The sequence below is a fragment of the Pipra filicauda genome, unplaced genomic scaffold (assembly GCF_003945595.2).
Source record: "Pipra filicauda isolate LSUMZ 115617 unplaced genomic scaffold, ASM394559v2 scaffold3_size10097308_pilon, whole genome shotgun sequence".
Classification (NCBI taxonomy): Eukaryota; Metazoa; Chordata; class Aves; order Passeriformes; family Pipridae; genus Pipra; species Pipra filicauda.
In genome coordinates, this window is record NW_024104532.1 from 3,280,425 (window position 1) to 3,298,031 (window position 17,607).

Consider the following 17,607-nt stretch of genomic DNA (forward strand, 5'->3'; position numbering starts at 1 on the left):
TTACCTCTTTTGCCCCTCAAAGGGCACCAGTCCAGGTGAGCAGGGGAGCTGAGTGACAGAGACCCCCAACTTTGCTGGGCACTCACTGTTCCCTGTGGGATCCCTGCAATGCCCCTGCCACTGCTGGCATTTTAAAAAAGCAAAGGCCAAAGAGATGGAAGAAAAGAGCCTTTTCTTCCCCCATCCCTTCCTATAAGTCATTTTCCCTGGCCTATTTTACAGGAACTGAAAATCTATTAGAGGAACAGCTTAATCCGGTTTGACTGTAATAATTAGGGTGCTTTAAAAAACCCCTGACTAATCGTATAAAATGTGATTGTAGACAGTTCAGTGCATGACCCTTACACTTATCACTGGAAGTATTATTACAAACCAGAAACAGCTGGCAAGCACAGAGGGGGATAAAGGGAATAAAAAAAAATCACATGTAAAGGGACAGGGACTGTTACTTTTCTGATCTGGAACCAGAGGCTCTGGCAGCACCTTGAGCTGTCTTTAGATCCAAAGCCCCAAGTCACCTCCAAAACTCTGTTTTAGGAGTGAGCCCCACCAGCCCTGAGGTCCTGTCACTGGCACCTCCTTTCCTCACCCTGTTCTTGCAGGCAGTCCAAGATGACTGGAGTTCCTCTCAGGGCCCTGCAGTCAGCAGAAGTTTGGAGCAACAATGGGCGGCTTTTCCAAAACAAGCCAATCTGTATCAGTCAAGCAGGATGCAGTGTTTTAGGGTCACTGGGTTACAGCAGAAGAGCAACTCTTGCTTCCATGCCTTGGCTGGTGGCAATCTCGTTTTCTCTTCCTTCCAGTCTTTCAGGCTCCAATAGCCATAGTTTCTTCCTTCACTTCCTAAGCCGAGACTGGGGGCAGCTGAGGTCCCACTATGGCACCACCACACCTTTAGTAAAGTTGGGGTTTTTTTCCACATGTTCTGCCAGTCATTCCACAGGATTGCTGCCTGTTCAGGATGCCCTTTCCCCACAAGATGAGCTCTTTCATGTGCTGACACTTCTTGTTCCACCCTTCCTACCACTCCAGTAGGACAAACAAACAGTCCAGGCACCCACCCCTGCATGACTGTCAACTCTTCCAGTCCCAGTGGTCCACAAGCATATTTTGGTGGGGAATTCATCCTCTGAGCCCACTGTAGCATTCTAATATAATGGAGAAGATTGCCCAAAGTGACTCCTGCTTCACCAGGGTCAGTCACCGATGGAGAGGTTGGAGCTGATGGACTTGGCCATCACATAAATGTTGGCCGAAGCACAGGGAAGGCTCTTATTCATCAGTACCACTCAGAGCTGAGCCTGAGCCCTCACCCAGACACCAGCTCACAAAAACACTGTTCTCTAGAGCCCATCAAGAGCTTTAGACTCCACAGAGAGATGACAGCCAGGATGAGTCTGTGCTATCATCAACACGCTGCTTTAATCAGCATTGAAACATATGACCAACCTTGAAGGAGGCTTTTAAAGACTGAAATAATAAGATGATGTACTACAATTCCAATTTTCTCTCTCTCTCTCTGTAACTGTGATTAAAATACATGGTTGATCTTGGAAGCTCTTCTGCAGTTTGTACAGAAACTGTAATAAGAACATTCACAGTGATGAAATTTGCGGCTGGAGTTGAGTTGTTTGGTTTCTTTTGCTCTCCCATGAGTCTTTCTTGGGTCTTTTTTTTTTTTTATTCTGCTCCATACAGATTTTGATCTTTCCCTTATTAAATAGAAATGGTTATCCCCACTGACTTACTTATCTAATAATAGCTAGAACCTTTTAATTCAACTTATTTGATTCCTGGGTTTTTTAGATTAAAGTAAACATACAGTTAGAGTATTACTGGGAAACTGGCAATAGAAGTCCATGGTCAAATTATCCTGTGACTCAATCCTGCAAAGTACTGGATCCTTTTTAATACATTTTACAAGTACTCAGCAGTGACCTCTAACACCAGAGTGATTCCTCTCCTATGGTAGCTCAATTTCACAACTCTGAATACACTTTTTTTTTTTTTGGAAGGAAAGCCATCCAAAGGTTTTATAAAATGTTCTTTAGCCTTTGGGAATGAGTCAATTTAATGCCAGGGTATCATTTCATTTTGAAGAGTTGAAGGATTTGAGGAAATACAATCTGCTTTCTGAACTATGTGAGATGAATATAGTTGTGGTTTTGTTATAAACCAAGTTGCAGAGTTTGGATACAGAGCTCAACTTTCCCAAAGTTCAGCCATGGTTCTTTTTCTGCTGGACTTCCCTGCAGTGCTCCTTTTTTTAACAGCCCTTCCTATGGAGCAGCACCAGGAGCAGGTGGCAAAAGAGACACTGCTCCCAGGCAAAGTTCCTATCATCCATTGGTTTTAAAATGGGAAAGAAGGGAAGGGCCACTGTAAAGCAAAAAATCACCAGCAGCAGATCAGCTTCTATTTGCAATTGAAAAATGGGCAGGAAGACAAGGAATGAAAATGCCTCAAGAATATGCCTCCTGAAAGCCAGAGTCACCTTTGTTCTGGTGCAAGGGTGCAGCCTCTGCTCAGCACCACACAGACCTCCCACCACCCACCACCACCTCCCAGCCCAGGGCACGAGGAGCCAAACAAACCTGCTGGAGCCACGGAGACGCTCAGTCACATCAAGCTTTATTTTAATCCCGTCAGAAAAGTTCAAGAATTACACCAAAAAATACTTCAGTCTCTGCTACCTACTGACAAAAAATACACCACAAAATTATAAACTGTTCAGTGGTTCTGCTGGAGTTTGGGTTGTTGGTGGAGGGGGTGGTTTGTACATTTTGAGTGAGAAATGAATTTACAGGTGGAAAGGGAAGGGAGGAGAGGAGATCAGACGATGGCATTTGGCACTACATTTTTAGCTACACTATACAGTTATTTATCATGATGCCTGTTAGGACTGAGGAGTTCTGCCCTCACACACTGCCTACTGTCTATGTATGTGACAATGAGGACAAAACTGCCCAATGCGGGGGGAAAAGGGGCCAGTTCCTAATTTCCATCCCAGTCTAGCCACGAATCTGAAAAAGCAGCCTCAGTCAAATGTGAACCTATGCACTCTGCTCCTGCTGCTCGGCTCTCCCTGCCTGTGCTCCTGAGGAGCAGAGCTGCTCTGCAGCAAAGGCTTGCAGCTCTGAAAAAAAGAGAATCCTTGGGGTTTCTTAAAATCCCACCAGTCTCCACTAAATTTGTGGGAGATGATGCTTTACACTGCTCAGGACTGGATTAAGCTTGGGATCTGGTCTGTGTTTGCAAGCAGATAGACCCTTGTACTCTGAGAGCTACAGCCACCCCTTTCTAGTGACCTGGAATGACATTGAATGCTGAAGTATCTGAAGCTGGAGGGAAGCAGGAGCATCCCATTTCATGGGTGAGAGAAAATTAGGGGCTGAAAGTTAGAGGCTTAATACTGTTCTATACTATCACCACTTTTGAGAGGTTCCTCAAATCATAATGGCATTTCTTTGTCTCTCAGTAACCCTCAGGAGAGAAGTCCCAAAGGACAAAGCCTCGTGGCATTGCCAAAGGTCATGCAGGAAATGTATGCCAGAAGCAGTAGGGCCCTGATCTCCTGACTCTGAGTCCTGTGCTCAAAAGTATGTTCATGATTTCACTGCAGCAGCCTCTGCCTGCTTCCATCCTGCTCCATGTCCAAACAGCAACTTGGATTTCAGCCTCAGAGCCCAGTCAGGATCACCAGCACTGTGGTGGCTCATTAGGAATGCTGAGATCTTTCTGGATTTACTTGGGCCACTGCACAGGGGTGTGGGTACATGTGTATTTGCACGTGTCTATGTCTGAGGGACGAGGGGACGCCTGTATTTCTCTATCAGCGAATGAACACTGACACTAAATTCAATTTGACAGCAAAATATCCCCCCTTTGGCAACTAAACAGCATCATAATGTCTTTGTACCAGGTTCTTTCCACCCCCCTTGAAAGGATTTCAGCTCTTCCTTCACTGCACGTTGAGCCTCTGTCGCAGCTTTCCAGCCATGACAAAACTTTGCATGATTCTCTTTGCTGCTTTTATCCTCTCTGCCTGTTTACCTAATTTGCTTTTTTTGTTTTTTAATTTATTTTTCTAACAAATAGTTAAGCAATGATTTAAAAATATTTTTACATCGTTAAGGTACAGTCAACATCAAACATGCCTTTGTACAAGAGCTCGACTCGGTTACAAATCAACGAGAACAATGCACGAAAAGAAATATCCATTAAGATGACTCCTGCACTTGGGTTTTATTTATTCCTGCCGTGCTGGTGGCACAGCACGCTCAGCTAGAGCAGTATAGACACGGTGTTGTCCCCCCACCCTCCCTCTTTGCCCAACCACCGCTCGTTCCCTTTAATGACCTTCTGTCTTGGCAGCCTTGGCTTCGTGGTTTGCGGATCCCGAGGACATCCAGGGCGATACGGCCCGGGAGCTGGTCTGCTTGGCCATGCTGTAGTGGCTGATGACGGTGTAGAACCTGCCCCGGGAGTTGGAATCCTGTGCAGAGTAGTAGGCGTCCAGCGAGGCCGGGATGCACCGCTTGTGCTGGGAAGGGGGAGAAAGCAAAAGCAGAGTGACCCCACCAGCCTCTCTCCAAAATCTCCTGGCTGGCTGTTTGCATGGAGGATGTTTGACTCAGTCTTGCTGCAGTTGCCTTTCGGTGCCCCTGGGAATGCACCAAGTCGGGCAGCAGCCTTCAAAACCTGTTGCTACTGGCAACCCTGATGGCAGGCTAGTTTCAGCCCTGGATGGGAAATGGGGGCTGTGTAGGGAAGGTTTGGTGTGTTACTGACAAGCACAGAGACCGAGGCCCCTTGCTGGGGGTCAGTCAGGGCTGGCTAAGCAGCTCTGCTCATGTGCTGGACCAAAAGCTCTGTACATTCAAGTCCAGAATTAATCCTCAGACAAGCAGAGAGGACAGGCTGAGGCTGAGCAAGCAGCTTATGAGCTGCTCTGTTGCAGGGTGTTCTCCTGACCCGTGGGATGAGCACCTTGGTCAGGGATGGAAGCAAGCACAGCCCAACAGGCCAGCCTTCCTCAGAAGTGCAGATTTGAATCTGATTCTGAAATTCATGACTGTCCAAACTTCACTTTTATCACAGAACCATAGAATGGTTTGGGTTGGAAGGGACCTTAAAGATCATCCAGTTCCAAACCCGTGCCGTGAGCAGGGACACCTCCCACTAGACCAGGTTGCTCCAAGCCCTGTCCAACCTGGCATTGAACACTTCCAGGGATGGGGTCCTGCTCTCTGTCAGTGGGAAGCCATTCCCCCTTCTCCTGTCACTACATGCCCCTGTAAATAGTCTCTCTCCATCTTTCTTGTAGGTTCCCTTCAGGTACTGGAAAGCTGCAATTAGGTTACCCCAAAACCTTTTTTTTTTTCCAGGCTGAACAATCCCAATTCTCCCTTTTTATATAACTTAAGTGAATAATTCACAATGACTAATACACCAACATCTTACTCTATTTTCCAGCCTACAGATCATCCCTAGTGTGGTCAAGACTCCTGTGAGTTTATGAGTTTATTCACAGTGAGGAGTCAGTGAATTATTTTGCAAACTTTTTTTTAATCTCAACAGACCAGGCAAATAGTTCTCCGTGAATATTCAATATAAAATCACTGGGCAGTGGGGTTTTAGCAATTGTTACACAGTTTTGTTCTTGATAGAGGCTTGAAAGCACCTAAAAGTGAACTATATCTGGGCAAATCTGGATTTCTTTCACAAAGGACACATGTGTCAGCACTCCAGGAGTTTGCTTTGCATTAAAATGTATGCCAGTAAACCTCAGCTACTTGAAAGTGTGGGAAGCAAAGGCAGGATTCCAGCTGCAATAAATCCATTCACAAATATGAGGGATTGTTCCTGAACATCTGTCTGTAGTGTTCACCAAATGCTAATCCCAGCAATTACAGTGTAACAGTAGCTGATGGAGGCAGATGCACATCCACATTTCCCATAACACTTTTTCCATTTCAACACGTTCTTGCCAAATGTTCTGTTTGGCCTGGTCAAAAAAAGCAGACTGGACTGTAACCATGTAGTCAATTAGAGCCTGTCATTAGCTCAGGCAATTCATCCATCTGAAGTTTCTTACCTTATAAACAAATCCATCTGGGCAACTGTGGTCGTAAGTAAAGGCTTTGTACACCACAAGAAACACTATGCAGGCAAGGAATGCAAGAGCCAGGCTGATGAGAATAGTGACCTACAAAAGAGGGATAATGTTACTCTACATATGTTAAAATGGCATATGAGCAACCTCATAATTAAATGACTTATAGGAACAGACATTCTAACAGACTGCAGCCTTCACTGCACTGTGCACTACTTAACTAAGCATGGTAATTGAATGAATGCTGGATCCAACAGCCCTGAATTCTCACTTTATTCCCATTCCTTCAGGATTGCACATTCCTGTTTAACCCCTTGTAAATGTATGGATTTTGCTGAAGCATTTGTTGTCCTCAATGGCTTTGTGTTCCCATGCTCTTAGTTGTTGCACCAGTGTCATCATCTGCTGGCCCAACAGGACCCCCCAGCAGCCAGAATTGTCATTTGGGGTCTGGTCTGTGTGGACAAACTGCCTTATAACCACGGAAGGTTCTGCTTTTCTGAGACAGAGGCAGGTAAGCAGAGAGGAGGAATGAGGCCTTTGTAGCACATATCCATTTGTGCCTTCTGGGTGATTAAAGAAGGGCAAATTGTGCCTTGCAGAAGGAAGGGAGGGAGAAAGGGAATCCTTCTCTATTTCTCAAAGCTGTAAAAGGACAATATCCCAACCACTGACAAAACCCAGCATGGAAATCTCACAGCATGTCCAAGAGCAGATGCTGGTGTTGGAGGCAGTAGACACAAAACCCACTTTGGGGCTCAAAAATTCCCCCTCTCCTCATTCCCAGCAGGTTACCTTGCTGCACCATTCTGTTTCTTTGCTGTAGCTCCCTTCTCTCCAGCCCTTCCAGGTCCTTCCTAAATAGTTCATTCAACAGCAAGTTTTCTGTCCCTATTCCGTGTCTGGACTGAGGCCCTGACCCTTGATTTTTGCTGAGCTGTGTATTCCCTGAAGACTGAGCAAGGGTCTGTAAAGCACTCACGTTCTTCCCTTCCACAAAGCTTTCTTGGTCCCATAATTCTGCAAATGCAGCATAAATGGCTCTGGACTTCCACTGCCTAAATTAGAGGTGGCTGCACCAGCAGCACGGATTTTGCAGGATGTTTTTCCTACCCACAGGCTCAATCTGTTTGCTTCAGAATCCCACTTTCTCACCATGGCACCAGAAGCTGAGCCCAGCGCTGCAAATTTTCCCCAGTCTCACCAAAATCCATCCACCAAGAGAACTTCAGTGGTAGGATGTGGCAGGGACTGTGTGCCTGACCCTGGCTAATGCCCCTGCCTGCAGGAATGCTGCCACCATTCCATGTGTGTGCTCATCCCCCAAATCATGCCCCCATTCCAGTATCAGCAGCGACCTGCACTAAAGGCATCAGTATCATTTACTGCCCTAGCAAGGAAAAGCCACACATTTTTCAGCTCCATCCAGTCATTCAGGTTTCATCCACCCTGTTGCTGTTACAGTTATGTTACAATCTTCTGTATTTTCTGGTATGGGTGTTCAAGGTAATTGAATAATAGGTACAGACAGAAGTTGTTCCTTGCCTAATGTATAGGAGAGATGATGGTAGAAAGTGGGGAAAACAGTGATAATTCCTACAGGATAGTGGACAGGCTTGTCAGGAATAGTGGCTAATAAACAGCAAGCTGACTACATCTCAGAATTCACCAATAATGTTATTTTTATAACAATAATATTGTGTATTATTATAATCAGTAAATATGAACTAATTGCTTAATATTGGTTCACATTGAAATTTGCTCTAATTCTGCCCCTCGATCATTACAGCAGCTGCAGTGCTGGGAGCAGTGGGATATGCAATCCTGCACGGACTCAAGGGGCCACTGTAATTGCTTGCAGGGCAGGAAAGAGTCTTCTCACCAACCCCACAGAAAGATGAACTGCCTGGTGAGATGTATTCCTACACTGCACACAGCACACTGGGACTATTACTGAAAGGTCCAGGGCTACAATTCTTGTTTTAAGACAAAAAGGAAGAGAGAAGGTAAATCTGTATGCACGGTGTTAAATCTTACCCATCCTGTTCAGGTCAAAACTCAGGAAAGAGAGAGGTGTGGAGACTATCTAGCAGGACACATTCCTAAGTTCATTGTTAAGTCAGAGTATTATAGTGTAAAAAGGTAAGAAGAAAGGGGCTAACAGGCTTTTCCAATGATGAACAGTTCATTGAAGCCTCAAACTGCCTTTTAGAATTACTGCTTGTATTAACCTCCTCCTTGGGGTCTAATCTGCTGCAAAATGGGTCAATTAAGCAAAAGGCAGCAGCAGAGGGAGAAGCACTTACTGCTGGATCTTGTAAGAGAACATGTGTAAGAGAGTCCTGGAGTGTTGGAGAGGGATCTGGTGGAAAAGGAGTACAGTTGTATGAATTGCACTACTCTGACCAAAAAAATTTGGGATCCACCTTCACTCTATCAATGCCCACAGAGTTGAACAGAAATATTTCAGACCAGTTTTATGAAAATCTTGGGTTCCCAACGAAGTCATGTCTCTTTTCATGGTGATAAAGAGGAAGAAGTCTCAGCTGGATTCAAGGAAGATGGAAATGTAATTTCACGAGTTCTCATCCCCAAAAGAAATAATATTACACCTGAAAAAATTGTGAAAAGTCATTTTGGAAAAGTATAGTTAAAAGAAGAGACTTTGTGGATTAACAATGCCAGCACTCTCTACTTTTTTCCAACAGGAGAACTGGAAAAAAAGGCCCCTCCCTATAAAGAGTCACCACATCCCTGCTCTGGGAGACCAATGTGGAAGAGCACAGAGTATATGTCCATCAACTCTCTCCATTTAAGAGGGGAGTGTGTCAGGCCTGGTACTTCCTCTAATTACAATGCAGGTACCAACACAACGATGACAATGACACGAGTCTCCTCTGAGGTCAATCTGGAGGCACTAAGCCAGAAGTACATCTTGTTCTACCAAAGCCAAAGCTCAGGGGCAGCCCTGGCTAGAAATTCAGAAAAAAAAGAAATGCTCAGCTCTCCAGTTTGGCTACTCTGCCCCAAATACAATGTACAAGGAAAAAAGAAATGTTGCTTGAAACCCAGCCTTCAGCAGAAGACAGAACTGAGCTGTCTGGAGTGAGAATGAATGTCTGTTCCTTTGTTGAATCCCATGTACATGCACAGCCTATGGAAATGACCATTAGAACTGCAATTTGAGGGGTTCTTTCTCCTTGTCTGCCCACTGAGTCCCTAAAAATAATCAATTCCCCTCTGTTCTGTTGCTCTGCTCTGGCAAAGTGCTGACATCCAATTCATTCTGTCCCAGGAGCAGGTCCTTCCATGGAGCCCTCCCCTCCCTCCAGGGTGTAATTGAGCCCATCCTCACCCTCCTCCTGCCTTTCATACACTTGCAAAATTACAGCATGACAATATTACACACGATGATAAATGGTGTAAAATTGCTCTGGATGAAATGTCATGTAAGATGTTAAAACCCAGAGGAAACGGAAGAAAAATCCACCCTCAGATATTTTGCCATGCCAGAGCTAAGATCCACCTCTCCAGCTATTCCAGAGCATACAAAGCTTCATTAACATTCAAAAACCAAAGAATCACAGAGCTGCAATACCTAATAAACCTCCACTTTTTTTTTTATGATTAACACGAACCTTGGCAGTCTCTAAGCAATATAAACACTCACAGAGGGGAAATAAAATTTAGTGAGCAGATAAAACCTAGAAGTGCTGCAGGCATGAATCTGTCATGTGCCACTGCTCAAGTGGGTAAAGGAAGGGGGGGATTTGCCTGCCCTCTCCTCAAAATCTTACATGATTCCCAAAGGTTCCCTTAAGAGGGGTGTGTCTGCTGCAACAGAGAACATCATTATCACACCAAAAAACTCCCCATACTCCCCAAAATGTGGAAAGAGGCCCTTAACATCCATGAACGATGATGTCAACCTCCCATCAACAGCAGCACACCGGCTTTAGTTCCTCCCCCCTTCCCCACAGATGAAGAACACGCTGCATTATCACAACAGCATGGATGAATAAAAAGATCCATCCTCATCAGGCAACAGGACATCAGTTGCCACTAACTTTTGTGCCAGGGAGATATGTCTAATTGCAGCTAACCTGGCTTTCATGCTGCCCATGGAACCATCCTTCCTGCTCTTTTTGATTTCATCAACTGCCCAAGATTTTTTTTCATCAAAGATTCCCTTTTTCCCTCTCTCACTACAATGCAAAGCCATATTTAAAAGCCAACCAGGCAACAAAGCCACATCCAAACAGCAGGGCATTTATTTAATATCCTTTTACATTGCAAGGTTTTTACATTTTTATTCCTGATCATAGAATCATTGGGTTGGAAGGGCCCTCAAAGATCATCCAGTTCCAACCCCCTACCATGGACAGGGACACCTCCCACTATCCCAGGTTGCTCCAAGCCCTGTCCAACCTGGCCTTGAACACTTCCAGGGATGGGGCAGCCACAGCTTCTCTGGGCAACCCAAGCCAGTGTCTCACCACCCTCCAAGGGAGGAATTTTATCCTAATATCCAATCTATCCCTACTCTCTTTCTTCTTTCTCTCTCAGTTTTGAAGCCACTGCTCCTTGTCCTGTCACTGCATGTCCCTGTAAAGTCTTTCTCTATTAAGGCTGGAAAGACCTCTGAGATCATCAAGTCCAACCATTAACAAACACCCCCATGTTCACCCCTAAACCATATCCCAAAGTTCTGTTTGAGCACTTCCAGTGTTCATTGCTCTGGCTCTGCCTCTGGGTCACTAAAAATGGTTTCTAAATGAGGTGATCACCTAGTTTGGTACAACTGCAATCCTCATGCTCCCCTGCTAAAGCTCAAACCCGTCCCTGTTCATACTCAGGCAGCAGCCTTATCCTCTGCTGTGTAAAATTCCTTTGGAAAATCACTGTGCTTACCTTTCTTTGGGGGAAAAGCACTCCATTCAGCATAGCTTTGGAGGAACTAGATAAATACCACCTGCTACTTGTGGATCAGGCAAACCCCAGCTGCCCAGGGGTTTGAAACCACCCTCCATCTGCCACCTAAGGGGAGCAATTCTCAGGATCCAAACAGAGGATGTGATCTCCATCAATCTGTCTGAAACAGCACAGACTACCTGTTCCATGCTCAGGTCAGTGTAGGTGCCACTTCTTAGATATCAGGCATGATTTTTTTTCTAAGCCTGGTAAATAAATGTTTGACTCTGGACACCTTTCCCACTGCTCAGAGCACGCAATCTGTACACTTATATACACTCAAAACAGGAGCAGAGCCAAGAAGATGCCACGACCAGGAAAAGCATTGCTGCCTACAGGAAAACCAGCCAGGCCAGCAGCACCCAGAGAAAAGCTAATGCTCTCAGGGAAACTGGAGAGGGACCCTGCATCAGGAACTGGAGTGACAGGACAGGGGGGAATGGCTTCACACTGACAGAGAGGAGGGTTAGATGGTACATTAGAAAAAGAAGTCTTCCCTGTGAGGGTGGTGAGGCCCTGGTACGGGTTGCCCAGAGAAGCTGTGGCTGCCCCATCCCTGGAAGTGTCCAAGGCCAGGTTGGATGGAGCTCTGAGCAACTCAGAGGTATCCACTTGTAACAGAACTGGCTGTCTCCGAGCCAGTCTGCTCTCCCAGCCATGTCCCATTTGGCTCTACCCTTCCTACACACACCACCCCACCATGACACCACCAGTGAACCTCTCCAAGTTTGTTAATCTTAAAAAGAAATATCTATTTCCCGAGATAACCATGTACCCACCAGCAATTCCTCTGCTCTGTGCCTTATAAAGCTGTGAGTGCAGCTCAAGTGTGGAACGAGAACACCGTGTTTCTAAGCAATTTGTCAAATAATTAAATTATGCACACAATAACTAGCTGGCTCAATTATATTAGCCAGTCTCCATCATGTAATATAATTTCTAGTGGCTGTTTAGGCACTAATAGCCTCAGATCTTTTTAACTGTGTCTGGTGCCAGCTGCGGTCTGCATGACGTCTCTCTGTGCCAAGTCAAACCCCTTGAATGGAAAATTCATGGCTCGGTTTCCAAGCCCCCGTTCCTTATGGAAGTTCTAAATGTCATTTTCAATAAGGATGCTTTTGCCAATGAATATTAGTGAATTTCCACTTGGGTAAATAAAAAGCTCTGTTTGGTTTCCTTTCTCTTTTCTGCCATTTAATGCCATAAAAAAATTCCTTCATCAAATAGGCTGGTATAGTGAGATGGAATAATTTTGGTTTTAGCAACACCAAATAAATACAGGACCTTTTTGGCAGACCACACAGGTGTTTAAAGGTCTTTTTCTTTCTTTTTCAACTGTCCTAGGCCTTCCCTCTGGAACTAAATGATCTTCGAGGTGCCTTCCAACCCAGGCCATTCTATGTCTGACTCTGCTGCCTTCAAAAGAAAAGAAGCAAACACCCCAATTTAAAGTGGGGGGACCCAAGAACACTGCTTATAAAGGTGCTTTTCCTCCCAAACCCACGGCCCTAAGAACACCTGACACACCATTTCAGGAGATGAGCAATGCTGGGAGACGCTTCCTCCCAGATCACTAATTTGCGATGGTTTTGCAATTAGTGGGACTGCAGCAGACAGAAACATCATCTCCAACCCCTCCAGAGGGACATGCTGCCATTTCCCACTGCAACGTGCAAAGCCTTGGCTGTGACATTTCCTCCAGTCACTCCACAGGGGACATGACCATGGATACCTTGGCTCACCAAGGGCCTTTTTTAAATGCATTAACAGGAATACAAGATAAATCAAGTCATCAGTGAAGTGTCTCCCTTTGCCTGCAAGACTCAACCTCCTGAAGAGTCTCCTGCATACAATATCCTCCCTTCTTCCTCTTTCCTCATGTTGGAATTGGTGTGGGGAAAGCATTAGGAGCCCTGAATAAGAATGGGTTCAGGGATTAGCACAGAGAACACACCTGAGCTTGTGTTCCTTGCTCTGCCACTGAATTTTTTGACACCTGACACACCCCCAAGTCCAGCTCCACAGACACTCCAGAAAGAGCCACCCAAAGCTGCAAGCATGTAAGTTCTCCAAATCTTGGCTTTTTCTAGGACAAAACCACCCAAACACCAACACCATCCCATGGCCAAGGATCAGGCTGGCTTAGGGAAAAGCTGCGGTGAGTTTGCTTTGTGAAATTATCTTCTTCCACAGGCAGGGCAATTTTCAAAACAATTTCAAACTTGAGTATTGATGTAACGGCCTTATCCTCCCGACCTGTTTTCTGTGTATTTGCCTCTCCCATCATTTTCTTATAGTTTGATTTTCCATTTTCCTCATGAGCCATCAACAACAGAAGACTGGATTTAAAAATGCCCAGAATAATTTAAGCTCTTTATATGCCAGAGCACAAGATATCTTTCCCCTACCAATCCCCAGTCCCTTGGACATCAATAAAATAAAATCAAGGGTCAGGCTTGCGCAAATTAAAACCTCTGTTCAGTGCAGTCTTGTGGTTAAAAACAAAATCACTTGGAAGTTTGTTCCTTCAAGAGGACCAACAAATTCACCTGCATTTCAGCATCTGTGTCTACCATCATGGGTAGAAAACAGAGCTAATAATATGCCTGCATTCATGGTCCAGTACATCCATCTCTCTTAAAAAACTTATTATGTGGGTGCTTCATACGAGGACAAAGTGAGGACTTGGCGAGCAACGTCCCTGGGTAACTTGAGAATTAAAAGCCTTTCCATTTTGAATTAGAAATATGAAGCTTTATTGCTGCAAATGACTTACAAGATCTACTCTTTTAAAAGCGAACAACAAAAATGAACAATCGAGCTGATTATGATGCCTTCAAAGGCACGAGGCCAGTTCCATTAGCTGTGGATCTGACCCAACAGGCTTAATACATCTGCAAGTACCAACAAGAGGGAGCTCAGGTTTGTTTAACATTCAATCACAGCTGGTGCTGCTTTAGAAATAGAGAGTGAAACATTACATGGAAAAATATGTATGAGTAAAGCATTTCACTTCCCTGACTATTTATTTTTTTAGCATTCAGTGGTTTGGCTGCAAATGCACTTCAAAATACACTTCACAACACTCAATAAACTTTGCCTTGGTTTCATCAGCTGAAAACTCTTTCCTCCTCCTCTATCCTGTTCAGTCCCTTTAGCCAGAGCAGCATTAAAGCATCTTTCTTTTCAGCTCAAATGCTGACAAGTAAATTACCCAACAAGCAGGGTTTCCAGCAGGTCTACCCCACAAACCCATAGGCATTTGAATATACTCTGTGACTTCCATTTTTAGACATTTTCTGCATAACAATTAACTTTCTTCTTCTCTCCAAAAATCAATTACATTAAAAAAACAAAACAAAACAAAAAAACAAACCCACAAACAAATCTCTTCAGCTGATTACTCTGGTAGTGCTTGCAGATGGCAGCATAAATAAAATATATTTTGGAGGGTTTTCCTGACTTTGCAAAAAAGTATGTCTGTGTGTGTTTCTGTAAAATCTAATATAAAACAAGAATGCACTGTAAGGAATGATCCATTTCATATAAAAGCCACGTTTTGGGTTTTTTCTTTGCTCTGTTAGGTGGTCCCTGAGTCAGTTGTATAGAGCATTGTAGTTATATCAAAATATACTTTTCTTGCATATGTTTTAGACATGGACATAACATTCTTGGGACCTTGCCTGTACCACAAAGCCAGGTATTAGCTGGGAACTCTTACAAAATCCACAGGGGGAACCTTGAAGGGTTTATAGTGTCATACCTGGGGATGTGATCAGAAATATCTGTTCTCTGGCAGCTGAGCCACAAATCCACATTCGGTTCACCCTCACAGCTCCAAAGTGCCACTGATGATCACAAATGGCTCCATCAATCTCCCTCCATGCAGCCTGTGAGGCCAACTGGGACAGATATGACCTGTTCTCTTCTCTTCCCATTACAGCCAGAGGAGAAGAATGATTTCTGAGCTCAGGCAGAAAGATGATGAGCAACATTTCTCACTTGCATACACACCACAAGTGAGAGTCTGAATCCACACAGGTGTGACATTGCATTAGACAGAAGCAGACAGAAGACCAGGCAGGGATGAGCAGTGTTTTTTTCAGAAAGGAGAAACTGTGACCCTCTGCACTGCACTGGGAAATATTCAACCTCCAAAGATAAGGCAAAGGCTGGGCTCCAGAAACAACTGACTCCATCGCTGTCTTGAGAAGACTTTGGTGCAGTGAGAGCTGACTGACACCCCCGCAAGAACATGCCCACTGCTTCCAAGCCCGTGGGAAAGGAGAGTCCTGATGACAGCTGAGAACTCCCAAAGGGAGGGAATAAGCCTCCAAATCACTCCCTGGGGACTCAAATTAACCCTTTCATATTGACACCTCTCCAAGCCCCTCTCTGAATGCAAGTTTTAACAGGAAAGCACTGCACCAGCCCCAGTGCTACTGCCACTGCTCCCCTGTGCCTGCCACCTTTCTGGCTTTCCTCTGCTTTGTCCCTTTTTCTCCCAACTTGGCTCATCCAAGTGCTGTGCAACCTGGAAACAACATCTCAGCCACAGCAGCAATTATCATGAAAGTGAGAAAAATCTCTGTGCATGAGCCCATGTTCCCTCCCTGGAGCACCACTCACATTAGTGAGTGTAATGGGATCCTTCAGCAGCCACTCTGCATCTCCCAGATAACCGATGTGATGTGGCAGTCGCCATGGTAACACTGTTATTGTTAGTATTAAAAAGCAGTACAGAAAATTGTCCTGCTCATACTCAGAGGAGTCCTTTCTCCATGAGTTACTCCTGCCCTGTGGTAACTCAACAATTATAGGAGACTTCAAATTTAGCTGGCTATTGAATGGGCACAGTGAAAAGCCCCACACCTTTTTTCCTGGGATTCGTTTCTTTGCAGGTTAGAGGAAGAACTATCAGAATACAGCAACAGTCTACAGGTGAAAACACAACACCCCATGGAGAAGTTTGCAGGAACCAGGGCATGGAAGGCGAGTTTTGGAAACAGGAGCAGGAAGAGAGGAATGCCACATTTGGGGCTCTGTGTGTGTGTGCAGCAGAGCAAGGGACAGTTGCCACCTACACAGCTGCAGTGATGTGCCTGTTGAAAACAAGGGCACGGTGGGAAGGCAGAGAAATGTATGGATTTGAGGGAAAGGAGGTGTTTCCCACGGCCGTGCTCAGGTGCAGGCATTTGGCAGGCCAGAGGTCACACAGCAATTCTTCACCACACTGCACAAGACAATGTACAAGACTCCTTGTGCTTATGTCCCAGATCTTACCTATGGGAAGAACACGATCCAGACCCGCTCCCCACCTTCCTCCACACATGCCCAGGACCTTCCTTTCCTCTAAATTGTCATATGAGAGTCCTCCCACAAGATCTAACTGAATTACCTGTGGGTTTGCTGGGTCACCTTCCAGTGGGGGAAGCAAAGGAAGCATCTTCCACTTAGCAAAGCTGCTACCAACAGGAAATCAAGGCCTGGCCCTGACCCAGAAAAATCCTTCTCAGTTAGGAGCCAAGTGTTTCAGATATTGGCTTGGTTTCGATAATGAACAATTATTGCATCAATGTCTGGTTTGCAGGGCGTGGCTGGACACAAACCAATTTTCTTCTAAATCCTTCACATTAGGTCAGAGGAGAATAATTGTTTCAGTATGAGCATTTCAATAACAGCAACATTTGAATGGGTTCTGCTATGTTTTAAGAACCTGATGAAAAGTGTGGGGAATAATTACATCCACTGTTTCCTGGATCTGCATGTGTCACAGCAGTTTCAGAGTGGAGGGAGGAGAGGGCTGATCTAATGATAAGAGATAGATTGTCATTGCACACTCAACAGGAACAGATTACACAGCTGGTGACTCTGAAAACGCATCTTGCCAACTTGTAGCAAGAAGGATGAAGTTCACAGCCTTCTTCACTGAAGTAATGATCAATACTTGCAGATGATTTTTCCAGGTAGATAAACTGCTTGTAAGAAAACATCTTAAATATCTCCACTTCTCCCCCATACACCCACACTCAACTTGTTCTGTTAAAGACAAGTACAGAGTTTAATTATTCCAACTCTGAGAATTTCAACTTCCTTAAGAAAAATGATCCATGAAAAGGAAAGAACTGTTGAAGACTTGTGAAGTCAGGTAACTATGGTAGGTAACTATCACCCAGCTAACAGCCAGTAAATCATTGTCTCCCTGAAAATAATGAATAGCTCTGTGGCATTTAGTGATAAAGGACTCAGACTGGTTGTACATGCACTTACTTGTGTAATAATTTATAATTACATAAATAATTACAATTTATGTAAAACCAGTAATGGACCAGCAGTTACGTGTGTCAACCCAATAGTCCACAAGCCTACACTTAAAGACCACTCCAGTACCATTTCTGCTGCTATTTGAATAAATAAATGCTTCTGGTTGATTTCTGTGTTATCTGGACCGGCTGGAAGAGAAAAGGAGTCCCTGGAAATCCTGTTCTCCAGAAGTAACACGACTCCATTTGATGGATAAT

The 17,607-nt window shown here is 44.7% G+C and overlaps 1 protein-coding gene across 1 annotated transcript in view; it reads right to left on the reverse strand.

Annotated features, from left to right (window-relative positions):
- Nucleotides 1-2,610: 2,610 nt before the first annotated feature.
- NSG2 (neuronal vesicle trafficking associated 2) overlaps nt 2,611-17,607 on the reverse strand; it is a 33,863-nt gene continuing 18,866 nt past the window's right edge. The window contains exons 4-5 of the mRNA XM_027718725.2: nt 6,098-6,208; nt 2,611-4,543 (exon numbers count right to left, since the gene is read on the reverse strand). Coding sequence (XP_027574526.1) covers nt 4,352-4,543; nt 6,098-6,208 — 303 coding nt within the window. The 3' untranslated portion in view covers nt 2,611-4,351. The remainder of the gene's footprint in view (nt 4,544-6,097; nt 6,209-17,607) is intronic.